Source organism: Salmo trutta, chromosome 37 (assembly GCF_901001165.1).
Source record: "Salmo trutta chromosome 37, fSalTru1.1, whole genome shotgun sequence".
Taxonomy (NCBI): domain Eukaryota; kingdom Metazoa; phylum Chordata; class Actinopteri; order Salmoniformes; family Salmonidae; genus Salmo; species Salmo trutta.
In genome coordinates this window covers 30039540-30055253 of record NC_042993.1, presented here as the reverse complement: position 1 = coordinate 30055253, position 15714 = coordinate 30039540, and the positions used below count along the sequence as shown (strand labels likewise).

Below are 15714 nucleotides of genomic sequence, written 5' to 3'. Positions count from 1 at the left end.
CATATATCTAGTGTTTTCACATCCGGCACACCATTCATACATATACATAATGAGTTATGTGAATGAAGTACATTTCTATCCATATCAAATGAGATCATTAAGGTAGGTCTGTACTAGCCCGGTCCCAGATGGGTTTATGCCTTTGCTTACTCCATTGTCATTGTCAAGCTAAACATTGGCATGACAATTCCATAAGGCGTTGGCAAAAGAGCAGAAAGAGACTGGCACCCAGGCTAGGTCTGTCCTCGTCTGGCCCTTTGCGCTGTGCTTGCCTTGTCGTTAGCCTCATGGTCGCGCTGGTGCCTCTGTAGCTGGCTCTCAGTAGTGAAGCTCTGAGAGCAGACAGTGCACTTGTTGTCCTTGGAATCCCCATGGCTGTAGTCCTGCTTGGCTCCAGATATACCCTCTGTTGACAAAAAGAGAGAGGGAGACAAAGACATTATATTACCATCATATTACCATGGTGCTCATAATTAGGTTACTTAAACGGTATCTGCAATTTCCCTAATGCTTTGGTCCACCAGCCTATTTCCCAGCAGATTCAAGACAGTAAAATATTAGGTTCAAGACAGTAAAATATTAGGTTTAGGGTTTGCAGGGTTTTCCCCAGGATTTTTTTAACAGGGTTGTGCTGCTAAGTCTGGCAACGGGTGGCCCGGGGGGGGGCGCGCATTTGAACATCTGCAACTGCCATTTCATGTAATCTAGAGAAAATAATGGCCTTATATGATAACACAGTTTAAAAATATATATTTAAATAGTGTGGCAGCCAGTCCACAAGGTGTCACAGCGCCTCTTACATTATTTGGGGAAAACCCTGGGTTAGTATGATTGATGTGTGGAAAGGAGATATGTAGAACTAAACTAATCCAAATAACAAGCAGCCAAGCAATGGAATAGCCCTAATAAATCACATTTTATTGTAATTTTCATATTTAAACTAAAAAGAAGGTTAAGACCCAGAGACAGTGCATCCACTAATATGTTTTGGCCTATTATGCTAGCCTTTATCTGGTAGCCAAATCAGGTAATGGGCAGGCCTACATGGGGTAACAGATACGAGCCTGTCCCAAATCACTACCAACCCCTTCCCCTTGGTACTAGCCTAATCTTTCAATGTTTGCAAATCTGAAGGGTCTGGATAGGTAGGCTACGCAGTGCAGTGGTGATGCTACCACCATAATGATACACCTGATCAGGTCAGGCTGACCTTACAGATCTGCAAACATTGAAGGATTAGGGCCAGGAGCAAATAGGGAGTTCAGTTTCAATAGTGTGCACAATGCTCAAAATGATTTGTTCTTTACGTCTATGAAATTAGTGAACACCAGGGGCCACATGAAATGTCAGGGGCCGAATTTGAATATCAGGGGGACTAGTTCTTTCTGGATTGGGCCTACTTTTTATGACAACTGTTGCGATCTCATAATTGCACTTCACTTGGTCATATTGTATATATGTATAGGCCTGTATATTTTCTGTAACTACTACATGTGCCCAGCTCATTGATAGAAAATTAGAGGTACACAAGTTGTTTTTGAAATAGGTAGCTGTAATTATATCCACAGCCATTGCGCATGTTGCGTGTAATGGTCATATGTCGTGGTGGTAGTAGGCTACAGCATCACGTGACTCCAAGTTTACTGTGACATGTTTGCGCATAAAAGGGTTTCCACCGCAATTGACCAAAGAAATATCCCACCTTGTCTAACATATTTTGTTTTGTCGACATTGATTTTGAACCATGTGTCTGAAGGTACGAACTCTGCCTTCCTGGCGTGCCCGGAGAGCAAATCAAGTGCACTATAGGCCCAATGCTGACCAATCGGATGGCTAAGATTCCCGTGTCGCAGTAACATAGCAGGTGTAAAAGTAAGCTACAGAAAAGTCAATACTGTGAGATTTCAAAAACTTTTAAAGCCATTACTAGAGACTGTCAACGAATACATCAAAGAGCTGCCGTTTTTACGAGTGAGTCCTTGTTTTTACTCCGCACTGTCAACAACTTTTGTTCAACACTTTTAAAAGCCATAAAACGTGGGTTCTTCCTACTTCCACTCGCGCTACAACCAGCACTGAGTTGTAATGAGTAGGAAATTGTATCGATAGGCTTGCATTATTATTAGCAGCTTGGGTCTTTAATTATTTTTCTATATCAAGGAATATTTCACTTTCTCTGTTCATAGGAGTAACATGAATTTGTGCATGACGCAGAAATAATGCAGTGCGACTCGAGTTTCACAATCAACTGGAAGACTGTCACTTTTTGGTCAGTGTCAGAGGTGGAAAGGGAGAGTGGCGGGAAGTTGAGAGGCAGACCCTCAGTCTTCTGCCCTCTCTCTCCACTGAGACTGACCAGATGCAGGCACCATCAGCCCAGTAAAATAAAAAGCAAATTACTTAAGTGTATGCTCACTCAACTGTACCTCACAAGTAATACAACTGACTATTACCAGTGTGATCCTATAGCTTACCTCATATATATATTTTTTAATGGTCCAAAGAAGGCATTGGCAGGGCAATTCAAGCAATGCAGTGATAATGTATTGGGCCTATAGGCTAGAGCACAAACCTCATTGCTACAGTACTGTTTTTATTAGGTTAATGTTGCATAGGCTTGCTTTTTTAAGTCATGTTCAAAACAAATCTGAGTGGTAGATCTCGCCTTGCATTTTAACTCTGAAAAGGTTGGTGACCACTACACTAAACAAACCCACTGAATATTCCTGGGGTGTAATCATCACGCCAAACGTTTGAACGAGAACTAGCGTTTCTATTGGACCGGTTCAGCAAATAGGGATGGACCTACCTGAATCTGACCAATAGAAACGCTAGTTTTCTAGGAGTAATGATTACACACCCGATGGCCTAGCTGGTAGAACATACTGTACGCTAGCTAGTTCCTTAGACGAGTTAGTAGGCTGTCATAAAACTAAACATGGAAGAATTATCTGATACTATAGCTAGCTCGTCTAACTAACGTTACTATTCTTAAGACACTAGCTAGCTAACTACCAATTGACTTAATTCTGGCATAGGGATAGTCTTCGTTTTTTTTTTTTTGTATTACAGCCGTATCTCGCTGGCAACGCGTTAGTTAGCTATCGGATGGCAACAAACTTTAACTTAGCCACATGCATAAAACCCATTCTCTTCTGATCACTCGACTTGGCTGCTAACTAGCTAAACTAATGTTAGTTAACTAGTTAGCTAGTTAGCAGTAGTAGTTATAACTCGCTAATGTTGCTATCGAGCTGCAGCGAACGGAGACTGGATGGTGAAACACTCCACTTTCTTGATGGTTTGGCTAGCGAGTGACATCTAGTTAGCGGTCTTCTCGCACACAAAAAATAAAAACAAAGGTTAGCCAACTGCCTAGCACCAACATGCTAACACACGAGTCAGAAAAACACATCGAACTAACGTTACTTAGCCAAATTGTCTATATTTGACAGGACTCTACGGGAACTATTGCCTCACTGAAGTGTAAATTAGACTAAATCTGGATAAGTAGAGCCACCGAAATGTTATTAATATCATTCCGCCTCAATCACTACTTTACAGTACAAAGCAATGGACACCCGGAATACTATATCCGGGGACTATATACACTATATTCAAGTGAGTTTATCTCAGCTACGCAGCAGCTTGTCCATTCATTACGAACTTGTGTAAACAGCATGGTTGCTGCCTTTTTTTATTCGTGACATTTTGGGACTGATTACCTGTTCCGTCGTTGGTTTTATCCCTCAGTTTGCGAGGCCGGCCCCGCGGCATAGTTCCAGGTTTCAGGGCGGGTGTACTGTGAACGATTTGGGTTTCAAAATGGCGACTGCCTCACGACGAGCACTTCGCGAACACATGAACTCTTCAGTGCGGTAGTAGTGCACGTCTAGCTAGGCTACTTGTTGTGAGGTTCCGATGCATGGAGGAGGGAGACATCTAGCGTATATGGATATGCATTGTCTCAAGGAGGAGTGTCATCAAATTCTTAATAAGAATAGGGAATAAAGTCTATTTTTTTCTTTATTTTTTAAGAACTGGTTCAGTAATCATATCCTGCTTGTGAGTCAACTTTTTAATGCAGAAGGATTGTTACTCAATTATGAGTCATTTTTTTTTATCTCCTTACAATATCCTGGCTACACCTACAGAGTTCGCCATAGTCTTTGATGCTATTCCATCTGGAACTCTCATGTTGTTTAGAGGTGTAACCAGACCTCACCTTCTTGACCTACCCTCGCTTGATCCTGTTGACTCTCCAATAGGGAAAATATGTTTCTCCTTGCTCACTCAGAACAACAGATCTATACCTGCGTAATTTCAAAGGGATATTGTATCCATTCCTTATGTCACAAGTTACTGGAATACATTGGTCACTAATATCTGTTGGGAAAAAGTTGGGTTATTACCACACAAATATTTGCTTGTTAACAAGGTCAAAGAGGTCTCTTTCAGAATGATCCATAAGTATTACCCTGCGAATCATTACCTGAAGAAACTCAAAAAAGACATTAACATTGATTGTACTTTTTGTGTTGAGCATCCAGAAACAGTTTCACATTTATTTTGGCATTGTCTACATGTAAAACAATTATGGAAAGACATTCACAGTTTTATAATTGTTAATATTCTTGATGACTTTTGTTTGTTTTGGGAGAATGTGCTGCTCGGTTTCCTTTACTATAATAAAGATTAAGAAACACAATTTTACCTCAATCTAATTGTGCTAATGGCAAAATGTAATATTCATAAATGTAAATTCACTAATAAAAAAAACACTTCTGTGTTTTCTATAAGGAATTCGAGCAGTACATTAAGACCATTCAACATTCTTCTAATAAGAAAGCTGTAAAAACAATCAATATGTGTGTTTCTTTTAAGGTCTTTGTATAATCTGTAATTTGTTATCATTGTCTATTTGTGTACTTCTTGTATGTATACAGACTATTCTACATTATTTAAAAAATTATAATAATAAAAAAGAAATAGACTGTAAAAGGAAAGGGGAAAGTCATCGATCACGTGACACCATTCAAATCTAAATCAAATTGGATTTGTCACATGCGCTGAATACAACTGGTGTATACTTTTAAGAGAGAAAAAATAATAAAGTAATTTTTTTTCATGTCCAATGACAGCATATAATTAGGACTTTTATAAAGTAGGCACAATTCCTGCTCAAAATCATGCAAGAAAAAGCAAGGATAGGCTACTATAGGATGGGGGGAAAGCAACATTGAAGCATTAATACATGTTTTAAGATGTATTATCCTCCTGTAGGCTAATGTGGTCTAGGCCTACCTGTTCCTGTGCCATGATTATGGCATTGGACATGTTATCCTCATAGGATTGTGGGCTACATAGTTTCCGTGATGCAGTACATGTAATCTCAATTCAATTTTATGTAGAATGTGATGAGCTTCAGAACTAAAATGCATAGCCTATAGGCTTAATCTTCTCACTTTAATAAGGTATCCCTAAACCCTGTTTACTGCATATACTGTATATAAAACACTGATATGCATCACTGACTGTACCCTAACTTGTGATGCAAAGATTTACCAAATATGATTGTGACCTTTCATGTATATAAGGCTATAAATTCGATCTGCTTTGATAACAGAGTGACAGATTCGCTTTATCAAGCATGTCTCAGATAAACGTATGGTCCTGCACGTAAACTATTTGCCTTATCCTGGCATAGGTCTCATAGGTCTACTCTAAAACCTGTATGGCAAGTCTATCACTGCACAGAGGGAGGGAATCGTCCCAGCAGGCAGCATCACTACACAGACGTTTGGGATCCTCCCAACAGCCACCGTCCCTGGGAAGAGGGAAGGGATCCCCCAACAGGCAGCATCACTGTGTAGAGGGAGTGGATCCTCCCAACAATCATCGTCCCTGTTCAGAGGAAAGGGATCCTTCCAGCAGCTGGCATTGTCACTGCACAGAGGGAGGAGATCATCCCAACTGACAGCATCACTCCACAGATGGAGGCAGCCAACAAGCATCACTGTACATAGTCCCTGTTAAGGATGGGATCCTCCCAACAGGCGTTGTCCCTGGTCAGAGGGAGAGGATCCTCCCAGCAGCCAGTATTCCTGTGCCGAGGGAGGGGAACCTCCATACAGACAGCATCACTGCAGAGGCAGGGAATCCTCCCAATATGCATCAACCCTGCGAAGAGGGAGGGGATCCTCCTTACTGGCAGTATCACTGCGCAGAGGGAGGAGATCCTCCCAGCAGCCAGCATCCCCTGTGAAGAGGGAGGGGATCCCTTCAACAAGCATCATACAGTGAGGGAAAAAAGTATTTGATCCCCTGCTGATTTTGTACGTTTGCCCACTGACAAAGAAATGATCAGTCTATAATTTTAATGGTAGGTTTATTTGAACAGTGAGAGACAGAATAACAAGAAAAAAATCCAGAAAAACATATTTGCATTTTAATGAGGGAAATAAGTATTTGACCCCTCTGCAAAACATGACTTAGTACTTGGTGGCAAAACCCTTGTTGGCAATCACAGAGGTCAGATGTTTCTTGTTTGACGGTGGAGGTGGTGTTTTTAGAGACTTCCGGTTTGGAGCGAGCAGTCGCACTTTGCTTCGCTCCACAGGTAATATTACACTTCATTACATTACAACGGTTTGATTTGTTTGATCTGAGCAATTTTTCTTAGCTAGCTACATAGCCATCTTTGTATCAAAGATAATTGTGTAGTTTAGAGTAATTAGAGTATTATCGAGGTTAGCTATTTTTGTCCTAACGTAGTCAACACTGCTAGCTAGCTAGTCAACACTGCTAGCTAGCCAACTAGCTAACTTCTACCGACTAGCAGCACTGTAGAAACTATTACATTACAACGGAACGACTTGATTAGTTTAGTGTTAGTGTTAGTTAGCTAGCTACATAGTTGTCTTTGCTGTCTTTGTATCTAAGATAATTGTGTAGTTTAGAGTAATTATCGAGGTTAGCTAGCCAGCCGCGACGCGACGCCTTGTCCAGACTCCAGACTTAGTCAACACACCTAGTCATCAAACCCACTGCTAGCTAGCCAACCGTTACCGACTAGCAGCGCTGTAGATACTAATACATTACAACGGAACGATTTGACTAGTGCAGTGTTAGCTAGCTAGCTACATAGTTGTCTTTGTCATAGCTTGATAATTGTGTAGTTTAGTAATTATCGAGGTTAGCTAGCCAGCTATTTCCGTCCCCCGCGACGCCATTTTTCCAAAAGTAGCCAACTATTACCGACGAGCAGCACTGTAGAAACTAAATACATTACAAAGGAACGTCTTGATTAGTGTTATGTTGGCTAGCTACAAAGTTGCTTTTGTATCATGACAAGGTGCAGTACTGAAACTATCGAGGTTACCTAGCCAGCTACACGTTCTAACAAAGTCAACAACGCAGCCACTGCTAGCTAGCCTACTCCGCCAGCCAGCAGTACTGTATCATTTTCGTCATTTTAGTCAATAACATTTTTGCAACGTAAGCTTAACTTTCTGAACATTCCAGATGTGTAGTCCACTTGTCATTCCAATCTCCTTTGCATTAGCGTAGCCTCTTCTGTAGCTTGTCAACTATGTGTCTGTCTATCCCTGTTCTCTCCCCTCTGCACAGGCCATACAAACGCTTCACACCACGTGGCCGCTGCCACTCTAACCTGGTGGTCCCAGCGCGCACGACCCACGTGGAGTTCCAGGTCTCCGGCAGCCTCTGGAACTGCCGGTCTGCGGCCAACAAGGCTGAGTTCATCTCAGCCTATGCTACCCTCCAGTCCCTAGACTTCCTGGCGCTGACAGAAACATGGATTACCACAGATAACACTGCTACTCCTACTGCTCTCTCCTCGTCTGCCCACGTGTTCTCGCATACCCCTAGAGCATCGAGCCAGCGGGGTGGTGGCACTGGAATCCTCATCTCTCCCAAGTGGACATTCTCACTTTCTCCCCTGACCCATCTGTCTATCTCCTCATTTGAATTCCATGCTGTCACAGTTACCAGCCCTTTCAAGCTTAACATCCTTATCATTTATTGCCCTCCAGGTTCCCTTGGAGAGTTCATCAATGAGCTTGACGCCTTGATAAGTTCCTTTCCTGAGGATGGCTCACCTCTCACAGTTCTGGGTGACTTTAACCTCCCCACGTCTACCTTTGACTCATTCCTCTCTGCCTCCTTCTTTCCACTCCTCTCCTCTTTTGACCTCACCCTCTCACCTTCCCCCCCTACTCACAAGGCAGGCAATACGCTTGACCTCATCTTTACTAGATGCTGTTCTTCCACTAATCTCATTGCAACTCCCCTCCAAGTCTCCGACCACTACCTTGTATCCTTTTCCCTCTCGCTCTCATCCAACACTTCTCACTCTGCCCCTACTCGGATGGTATTTGCGCCGTCCCAACCTTCGCTCTCTCTCTCCCGCTACTCTCTCCTCTTCCATCCTATCATCTCTTCCCTCTGCTCAAACCTTCTCCAACCTATCTCCTGATTCTGCCTCCTCAACCCTCCTCTCCTCCCTTTCTGCATCCTTTGATTTTCTCTGTCCCCTATCCTCCAGGCCGGCTCTGTCCTCCCCTCCTGCTCCGTGGCTCGACGACTCACTGCGAGCTCACAGAACAGGGCTCCGGGCAGCCGAGCGGAAATGGAGGAAAACTCGCCTCCCTGCGGACCTGGCATCCTTTCACTCCCTCCTCTCTACATTCTCCTCTTCTGTCTCTGCTGCTAAAGCCACTTTCTACCACTCTAAATCCCAAGCATCTGCCTCTAACCCTAGGAAGCTCTTTGCTACCTTCTCCTCCCTCCTGAATCCTCCTCCCCCTCCCCCCCCTCCTCCCTCTCTGCAGATGACTTCGTCAACCATTTTGAAAAGAAGGCTGACGATATCCGATCCTCGTTTGCTAAGTCAAACGACACCGCTGGTCCTGCTCACACTGCCCTACCCTGTGCTTTGACCTCTTTCTCCCCTCTCTCTCCAGATGAAATCTCGCGTCTTGTGACGGCCGGCCGCAGACCAGTATCCCTTCTTTCTTTTCTCTCCAAAACTCTTGAACGTGCCGTCCTTAGCCAGCTCTCCTGCTATCTCTCTCAGAATGACCTTCTTGATCCTAATCAGTCAGGTTTCAAGACTGGGCATTCAACTGAGACCGCTCTTCTCTGTGTCACGGAGGCTCTCCGCACTGCTAAAGCTAACTCTCTCTCCTCTGCTCTCATCCTTCTAGACCTATCTGCTGCCTTTGATACTGTGAACCATCAGATCCTCCTCTCCACCCTCTCCGAGTTGGGCATCTCCGGCGCGGCCCACGCTTGGATTGCGTCCTACCTGACAGGTCGCTCCTACCAGGTGGCGTGGCGAGAATCTGTCTCCGCACCACGCGCTCTCCCCACTGGTGTCCCCCAGGGCTCTGTTCTAGGCCCTCTCCTATTCTCGCTATACACCAAGTCACTTGGCTCTGTCATATCCTCACATGGTCTCTCCTATCATTGCTATGCAGACGACACACAATTAATCTTCTCCTTTCCCCCTTCTGATAACCAGGCGGCGAATCGCATCTCTGCATGTCTGGCAGACATATCAGTGTGGATGACGGATCACCACCTCAAGCTGAACCTCGGCAAGACGGAGCTGCTCTTCCTCCCGGGGAAGGACTGCCCGTTCCATGATCTCGCCATCACGGTTGACAACTCCCTTGTGTCCTCCTCCAAGAGTGCTAAGAACCTTGGCGTGATCCTGGACAACACCCTGTCGTTCTCCGATAACATCAAGGCGGTGACCCGATCCTGTAGGTTCATGCTCTACAACATTCGCAGAGTACGACCCTGCCTCACACAGGAAGCGACGCAGGTCCTAATCCAGGCACTTGTCATCTCCCGTCTGGATTACTGCAACTCGCTGTTGGCTGGGCTCCCTGCCTGTGCCATTAAACCCCTACAACTCATCCAGAACGCCGCAGCCCGTCTGGTGTTCAACCTTCCCAAGTTCTCTCACGTCACCCCGCTCCTCCGCTCTCTCCACTGGCTTCCAGTTGAAGCTCGCATCCGCTACAAGACCATGGTGCTTGCCTACGGAGCTGTGAGGGGAACGGCACCTCCGTAACTTCAGGCTCTGATCAGGCCCTACACACAAACAAGGGCACTGCGTTCATCCACCTCTGGCCTGCTCGCCTCCCTACCTCTGAGGAAGCACAGTTCCCGCTCAGCCCAGTCAAAACTGTTCGCTGCTCTGGCACCCCAATGGTGGAACAAGCTCTCTCACGACGCCAGGACAGCGGAGTCAATCACCACCTTCCGGAGACACCTGAAACCCCACCTCTTTAAGGAATACCTGGGATAGGATAAAGTAATCCTTCTAACCCCCCCCTTAAAAGATTTAGATGCACTATTGTAAAGTGGTTGTTCCACTGGATATCATAAGGTGAATGCACCAATTTGTAAGTCGCTCTGGATAAGAGCGTCTGCTAAATGACTTAAATGTAAATGTAAATGTAGTTGGCCACCAGGTTTGCACACATCTCAGGAGGGATTTTGTCCCACTCCTCTTTGCAGATCTTCTCCAAGCCATTAAGGTTTCGAGGCTGACGTTTGGCAACTCAAACCTTCAGCTCTCTCCACAGATTTTCTATGGGATTAAGGTCTGGAGACTGGCTAGGCCACTCCAGAACCTTAATGTGCTTGTATATGTATATGTATATGTGCTTGCTTGAGCAGGGGGACCTTGCGGGCGCTGCAGGATTTCAGTCCTTCACGGCGTAGTGTGTTACCAATTGTTTTCTTGGTGACTATGGTCCCAGCTGCCTTGAGATCATTGACAAGATCCTCCCGTGTAGTTCTGGGCTGATTCCTCACCATTCTCATTAGAGGTCGACCGATTAATCAGAATGGCAGTTCATTGCGAACTGTGTGAAGTCCATTTATTCCTAACAAAGGCCGTAATTAACTTGCCAGAATTGTACATAATTATGACATAACATTGAAGGTTGTACAATGTAACAGCAATATTTAGACTTAGGGATGCCATCCGTTAGATAAAATACGGAACGGTTCCGTATTTCAATGAAATAATAAACGTTTTGTTTTCGAAATTATAGTTTCCGGATTCAACCATTTTAATGAACAAAGGCTCGTATTTCTGTGTGTTATTATGTTATAATTAAGTCTATGATTTGATAGAGCAGTCTGACTGAGCAATGGTAGGCACCAGCAGGCTCATCAGCATTCATTCAAACAGCACTTTCGTGCTTTTGCCAGCAGCTCTTCGCAATGCTTCAAGCATTGCGCTGTTAATGACTTCAAGCCTATCAACTCCCGAGATTAGGCTGGTGTAACCGATGTGAAACGGCTAGCTAGTTAGCGGGGTGCACGCTAATAGCGTTTCAAACGTCACTCGCTCTGTGACTTGGAGTAGTTGTTCGCCTTGCTCTGCATGGGTAACGCTGCTTCGAGGGTGGCTGTTGTCGATGTGTTCCTGGTTTGAGCCCAGGTAGGAGCAAGGAGAGGGACCGAAGCTATACTGTTACACTGGCAATACTAAAGTGCCTATAAGAACATCCAATAGTCAAAGGTATATGAAATACAAATCGTATAGTGAGAAATAGTCCTATAATTCCTATAATAACTGCAACTTAAAACTTCTTACCTGGGAATATTGAAGACTCATGTTAAAAGGAACCACCAGCTTTCATATGTTCTCATGTTCTGAGCAAGGAACTTAAACGTTAGCTTTTTTTACATGGCACATATTGCACTTTTACTTTCTTCTCCAACACTTTGTTTTTGCATTATTTAAACCAAATTGAACATGTTTCATTATTTATTTGAGGCTAAATTGATTTTATCAATATATTATATTAAGTTAAAATAAGTGTTCATTCAGTATTGTTGTAATTGTCATTATTACAAATAAAAAAAAGTAAAAAAATCGGCTTTTCTTGGTCCTCCAATAATCGGTATCGGCGTTGAAAAATCATAATCAGTCGACAGTTCTCATGATCATCGCAACTCCACGAGGTGAGATCTTGCGTGGAGCCCCAGGCCGAGGGAGATTGACAATTCTTTTGTGTTTCTTCCATTTGCGAATAATTGCACCAACTGTTGTCACCTTCTCACCAAGCTGCTTGGCGATGGTCTTGTAGCCCATTCCAGCCTTGTGTGTAGGTCTACAATCTTGTCCCTGACATCCTTGGAGAGCTCTTTGGTCTTGGCCATGGTGGAGAGTTTGGAATCTGATTGATTGATTGCTTCTGTGGACAGGTGTCTTTTTACAGTTAACAAACTGAGATTAGGAGCATTCCCTTTAAGAGTGTGCTCAGTTCGTTACCTGTATAAAAGACACCTGGGAGCCAGAAATCTTTCTGATTGAGAGGGGGTCAAATACTTATTTCCCTCATTAAAATGCAAATAAATGTATAATATTTTTGACATGCGTTTTTCTGGATTTTTTGTTGTTGTTATTCTGTCTCTCACTGTTCAAATAAACCTACCATTAAAATTATAGACTGATCATTTCTTTGTCAGTGGGCAAACGTACAAAATCAGCATGGGATCAAATACTTTTTTCCCCTCACTGTAAATCCACCACCTCCCATCATCACCATGGTTTGACCAGTGTGTGATGCTGGAATGAATACTCCACATGGAGATTTCTATTCCAGGAGAAAAGGTAGTTTAATCTTGAGCTAACAGACATTTTGCACTGTTTTGCTATGGCTGTATTCAAATCAAATCAAATTGTATTGGTCACATACACATGGTTAGCAGATGTTATTGCGAGTGTAGCGAAATGCTTGTGCTTCTAGTTCCGACAGTGCAGCAATATCTACAAATCTAAGTAAAGGAATGGAATAAGAATATATACATATAAATATATGAATGAGCAATGACAGAGTGGCATAGGCAAGATGGAATAGATGGTATAAAATACAATATATACATATGAGATGAGTAATGCAAGATATGTAGACATTATTAAAGTGGCATTATTATAGTGACTAGTGTTCCATTTATTAAAGTGGCCAATGATTTTAAGCCTGTATGTAGGCAGCAGCCTCTCTGTGTTAGTGATAGCTGTTTAACAGTCTGATGGCCTTGAGATAGAAGCTGTTTTTCAGTCTCTCGGTCCCAACTTTGATGCACCTGTACTGACCTCACCTTCTGGATGGTAGCGGGATGAACAGGCAGTGGCTCGGCTGGTTGTTGTCCTTGATCTTTTTGGCCTTCTTGTGACATCGGGTGCTGTAGGTGTCTTGGGGGGCAGGTAGTTTGCCTCCGGTGATGTGTTGTGCGGACCGCACCACCCTCTGGAGAGCCTTACGGTTGTGGGCGGTACAGTTGCCGTACCAGGCGGTGATGCAGTCCGACAGGATGCTCTCAATTGTGCATCTGTAAATGTTTGTGAGGGTTTTAGGTGACAAGCCACATTTCTTCAGAGATGTTTTTTCCTATCTTCACCACCTGGGGGCGGCCCGTCAGGAAGTCCAGGACCCAATTGCACAGGGCGGGGTTGAGGTGAAAAATCTGTCAATGTGCCCTAGAGCAAGGCACTTCACCCTAATCGCTCTGGATAAGAGTGTCAGAGCCTTGGGAAACTGCAAAATGTGTCCCCCCAGAAAGCTAGGCCTTTGACTTTCACCTGGAATTGTTTATTTATGTCTGAGAAAAAATATATATTTTCAAACCATATCATCTAGTATATAATGAAAGTATAATAAATCATACACAGATATGATGATATGATTGTAAATTCATGACGTGAAAGACCAAGCCATTTCATACTTTATAATATGTCTATATATAGATCAGTTTTAGGAACATCTACCCCAAATATTAGGCTTCTCATTTTGAATCCACAGGTGACACCTTGTGTGACCACACGGTCTCTCTGAGACCTGGCACAGTAAAATAGGTTTCAAAAGAAACTGGCTATAGGGGTATACTACAAAAGAAACTAGATTTCCGCAGGCGTTTATAAAGCTAGCCAGCTTCATGTAGCTTCACATTCCCGCTCAGGCTTCATCTGTACTACAACTGTGGATATTGCTCTTCTGCCTGCCGCTTGTAACTGTCCGCGCATGTCGCACGTGGCTGGTCGAACGCCGATTGCTGCCCTACACAATATAAATATAATTACTGTTGCGATGCATAATTGCAATGGTTTACTGTTGTGATGCATAGTTGCCATGGTAATTTGCAATATCCAGTCAATGAGCATTATGGACAATGTACTAATACTGCAGATTCAAAATTGGCCTACAAATGCTTACAACATTCTCATTATGACAGCATTATCTCCCAAAGCAACTATGGCATTCCAAACACAAAAATTATTGAAATATTAGGTTTTTTATTTAACCTTCATTTTATCAGGGAGTCATACTGAGATCAAGGTCTCTTTTACAGATGAGCCCTGAATTAAATCAATTACAGAAAATACACGCATCAAAATATCAATACAAAATGCAAGCAAAAAGAAAAACATGGTCATAAAAAACAAACACGTTCATCAGTAATAAGGTCCTCAAATCTAAAAACATTTTGAAGATTGTTCCACAAATAAGGTGCAAGAAAACTACAAGCTGATTTTCCTAACTCAGTAGAGACCAAAGGAATTTCCAGAATTAGCCATCCCTGAGACGTTGTGTGGTAACTCCTACTGTATGTCCAAAGTTTAGTAATGATGAGTGGGATTTTGTAAAAGGGCTTTATTTTAAACACAGCAATGTATCAACCTAAGTGACATCAGAGGGCCAACCAACTTTCTGGTAGAGAATGCAGTGATGAGTACTAAAATTGTTGCCCATAATAAAGCACAGAGTGCTATGATAAACTGCATCTAATGGCTTTAATGAAGTGGCAGCTGCATTCATATAGATGGTGTCGCCATTTTTATTTATCCAGACAAATCAGTTAAGAACACATTCTTATTTTCAATGACAGCATAGGAACAGTGGGCTAACTTGTTCAGTGACAGAACAACAGATTTTTACCTTGTCAGCTCAGGGATTTGATCTTGCAACCTTTTGTTACTAGTCAAACACTCTAACCACTAGGCTACCTGCCGCCCCAATAGTCTAGGACCGATAGGAACGTCAACTGAATAATCTGCTTTCAACTATTTCTATTTCTATAGAAGCCCGTTTTTATTCTCAGCTTCTTAACTAACTTATCAATATGCTTTTAAAAAGACAGCTTTTCGTCTATCCAGACACCCAGATATTTGTAATCACAGACACAATCAATATGGACACCATCCAAAGTACATATGCTTAAATCATCAGACTTGTTTTTTGGTGCTCTAGAGAACAACATATACTTAGTTTTACCTGCCCTCAGTACAAGTCCAGATTATGATTTTTACAGACAAGTCAATATTGTTAATGTTAACAGTAAAAAGTACAGGACCAAGAATCAACCCCTGAGGGACACCTTTCGTAATATCCTGGAAAGCTGATCTAATACCCTCAGTAGCTGTTCTGTCAGTCAAAAAACTCTGAATAAGCAGTGAATAATCAACAGTATCAAAAGCCTTTGACAGGTCAATGAAGAGGGCAGCACAATGTTGCCTTTTATCCATACAGTTAACCACATCATGTATAGCCAGGGATGCAGCTATGAGTAGTGCTATGACCTGTTCTAAAACTGACTGATGTACATTTAGAATACTTTTCAAAGATAAGAAAGATCTTAGCTAAGAATTAATCAAGGATTCTAATA

At 43.0% G+C, this 15714-nt stretch overlaps 1 protein-coding gene across 2 annotated transcripts in view; it reads right to left on the bottom strand.

The window, feature by feature from the left end:
- Nucleotides 1-3861, bottom strand: part of LOC115177310 (zinc finger protein 236) — a 90876-nt gene extending 87015 nt beyond the window's left edge. For both annotated transcript variants that reach the window (XM_029737961.1, XM_029737962.1), the window contains exons 1-2: nucleotides 3726-3861; nucleotides 273-406 (exon numbers count right to left, since the gene is read on the bottom strand). In XM_029737961.1, coding sequence (XP_029593821.1) covers nucleotides 273-406; nucleotides 3726-3777 — 186 coding nt within the window. In that variant the 5' untranslated portion in view covers nucleotides 3778-3861. The remainder of the gene's footprint in view (nucleotides 1-272; nucleotides 407-3725) is intronic.
- Nucleotides 3862-15714: the final 11853 nt, after the last annotated feature.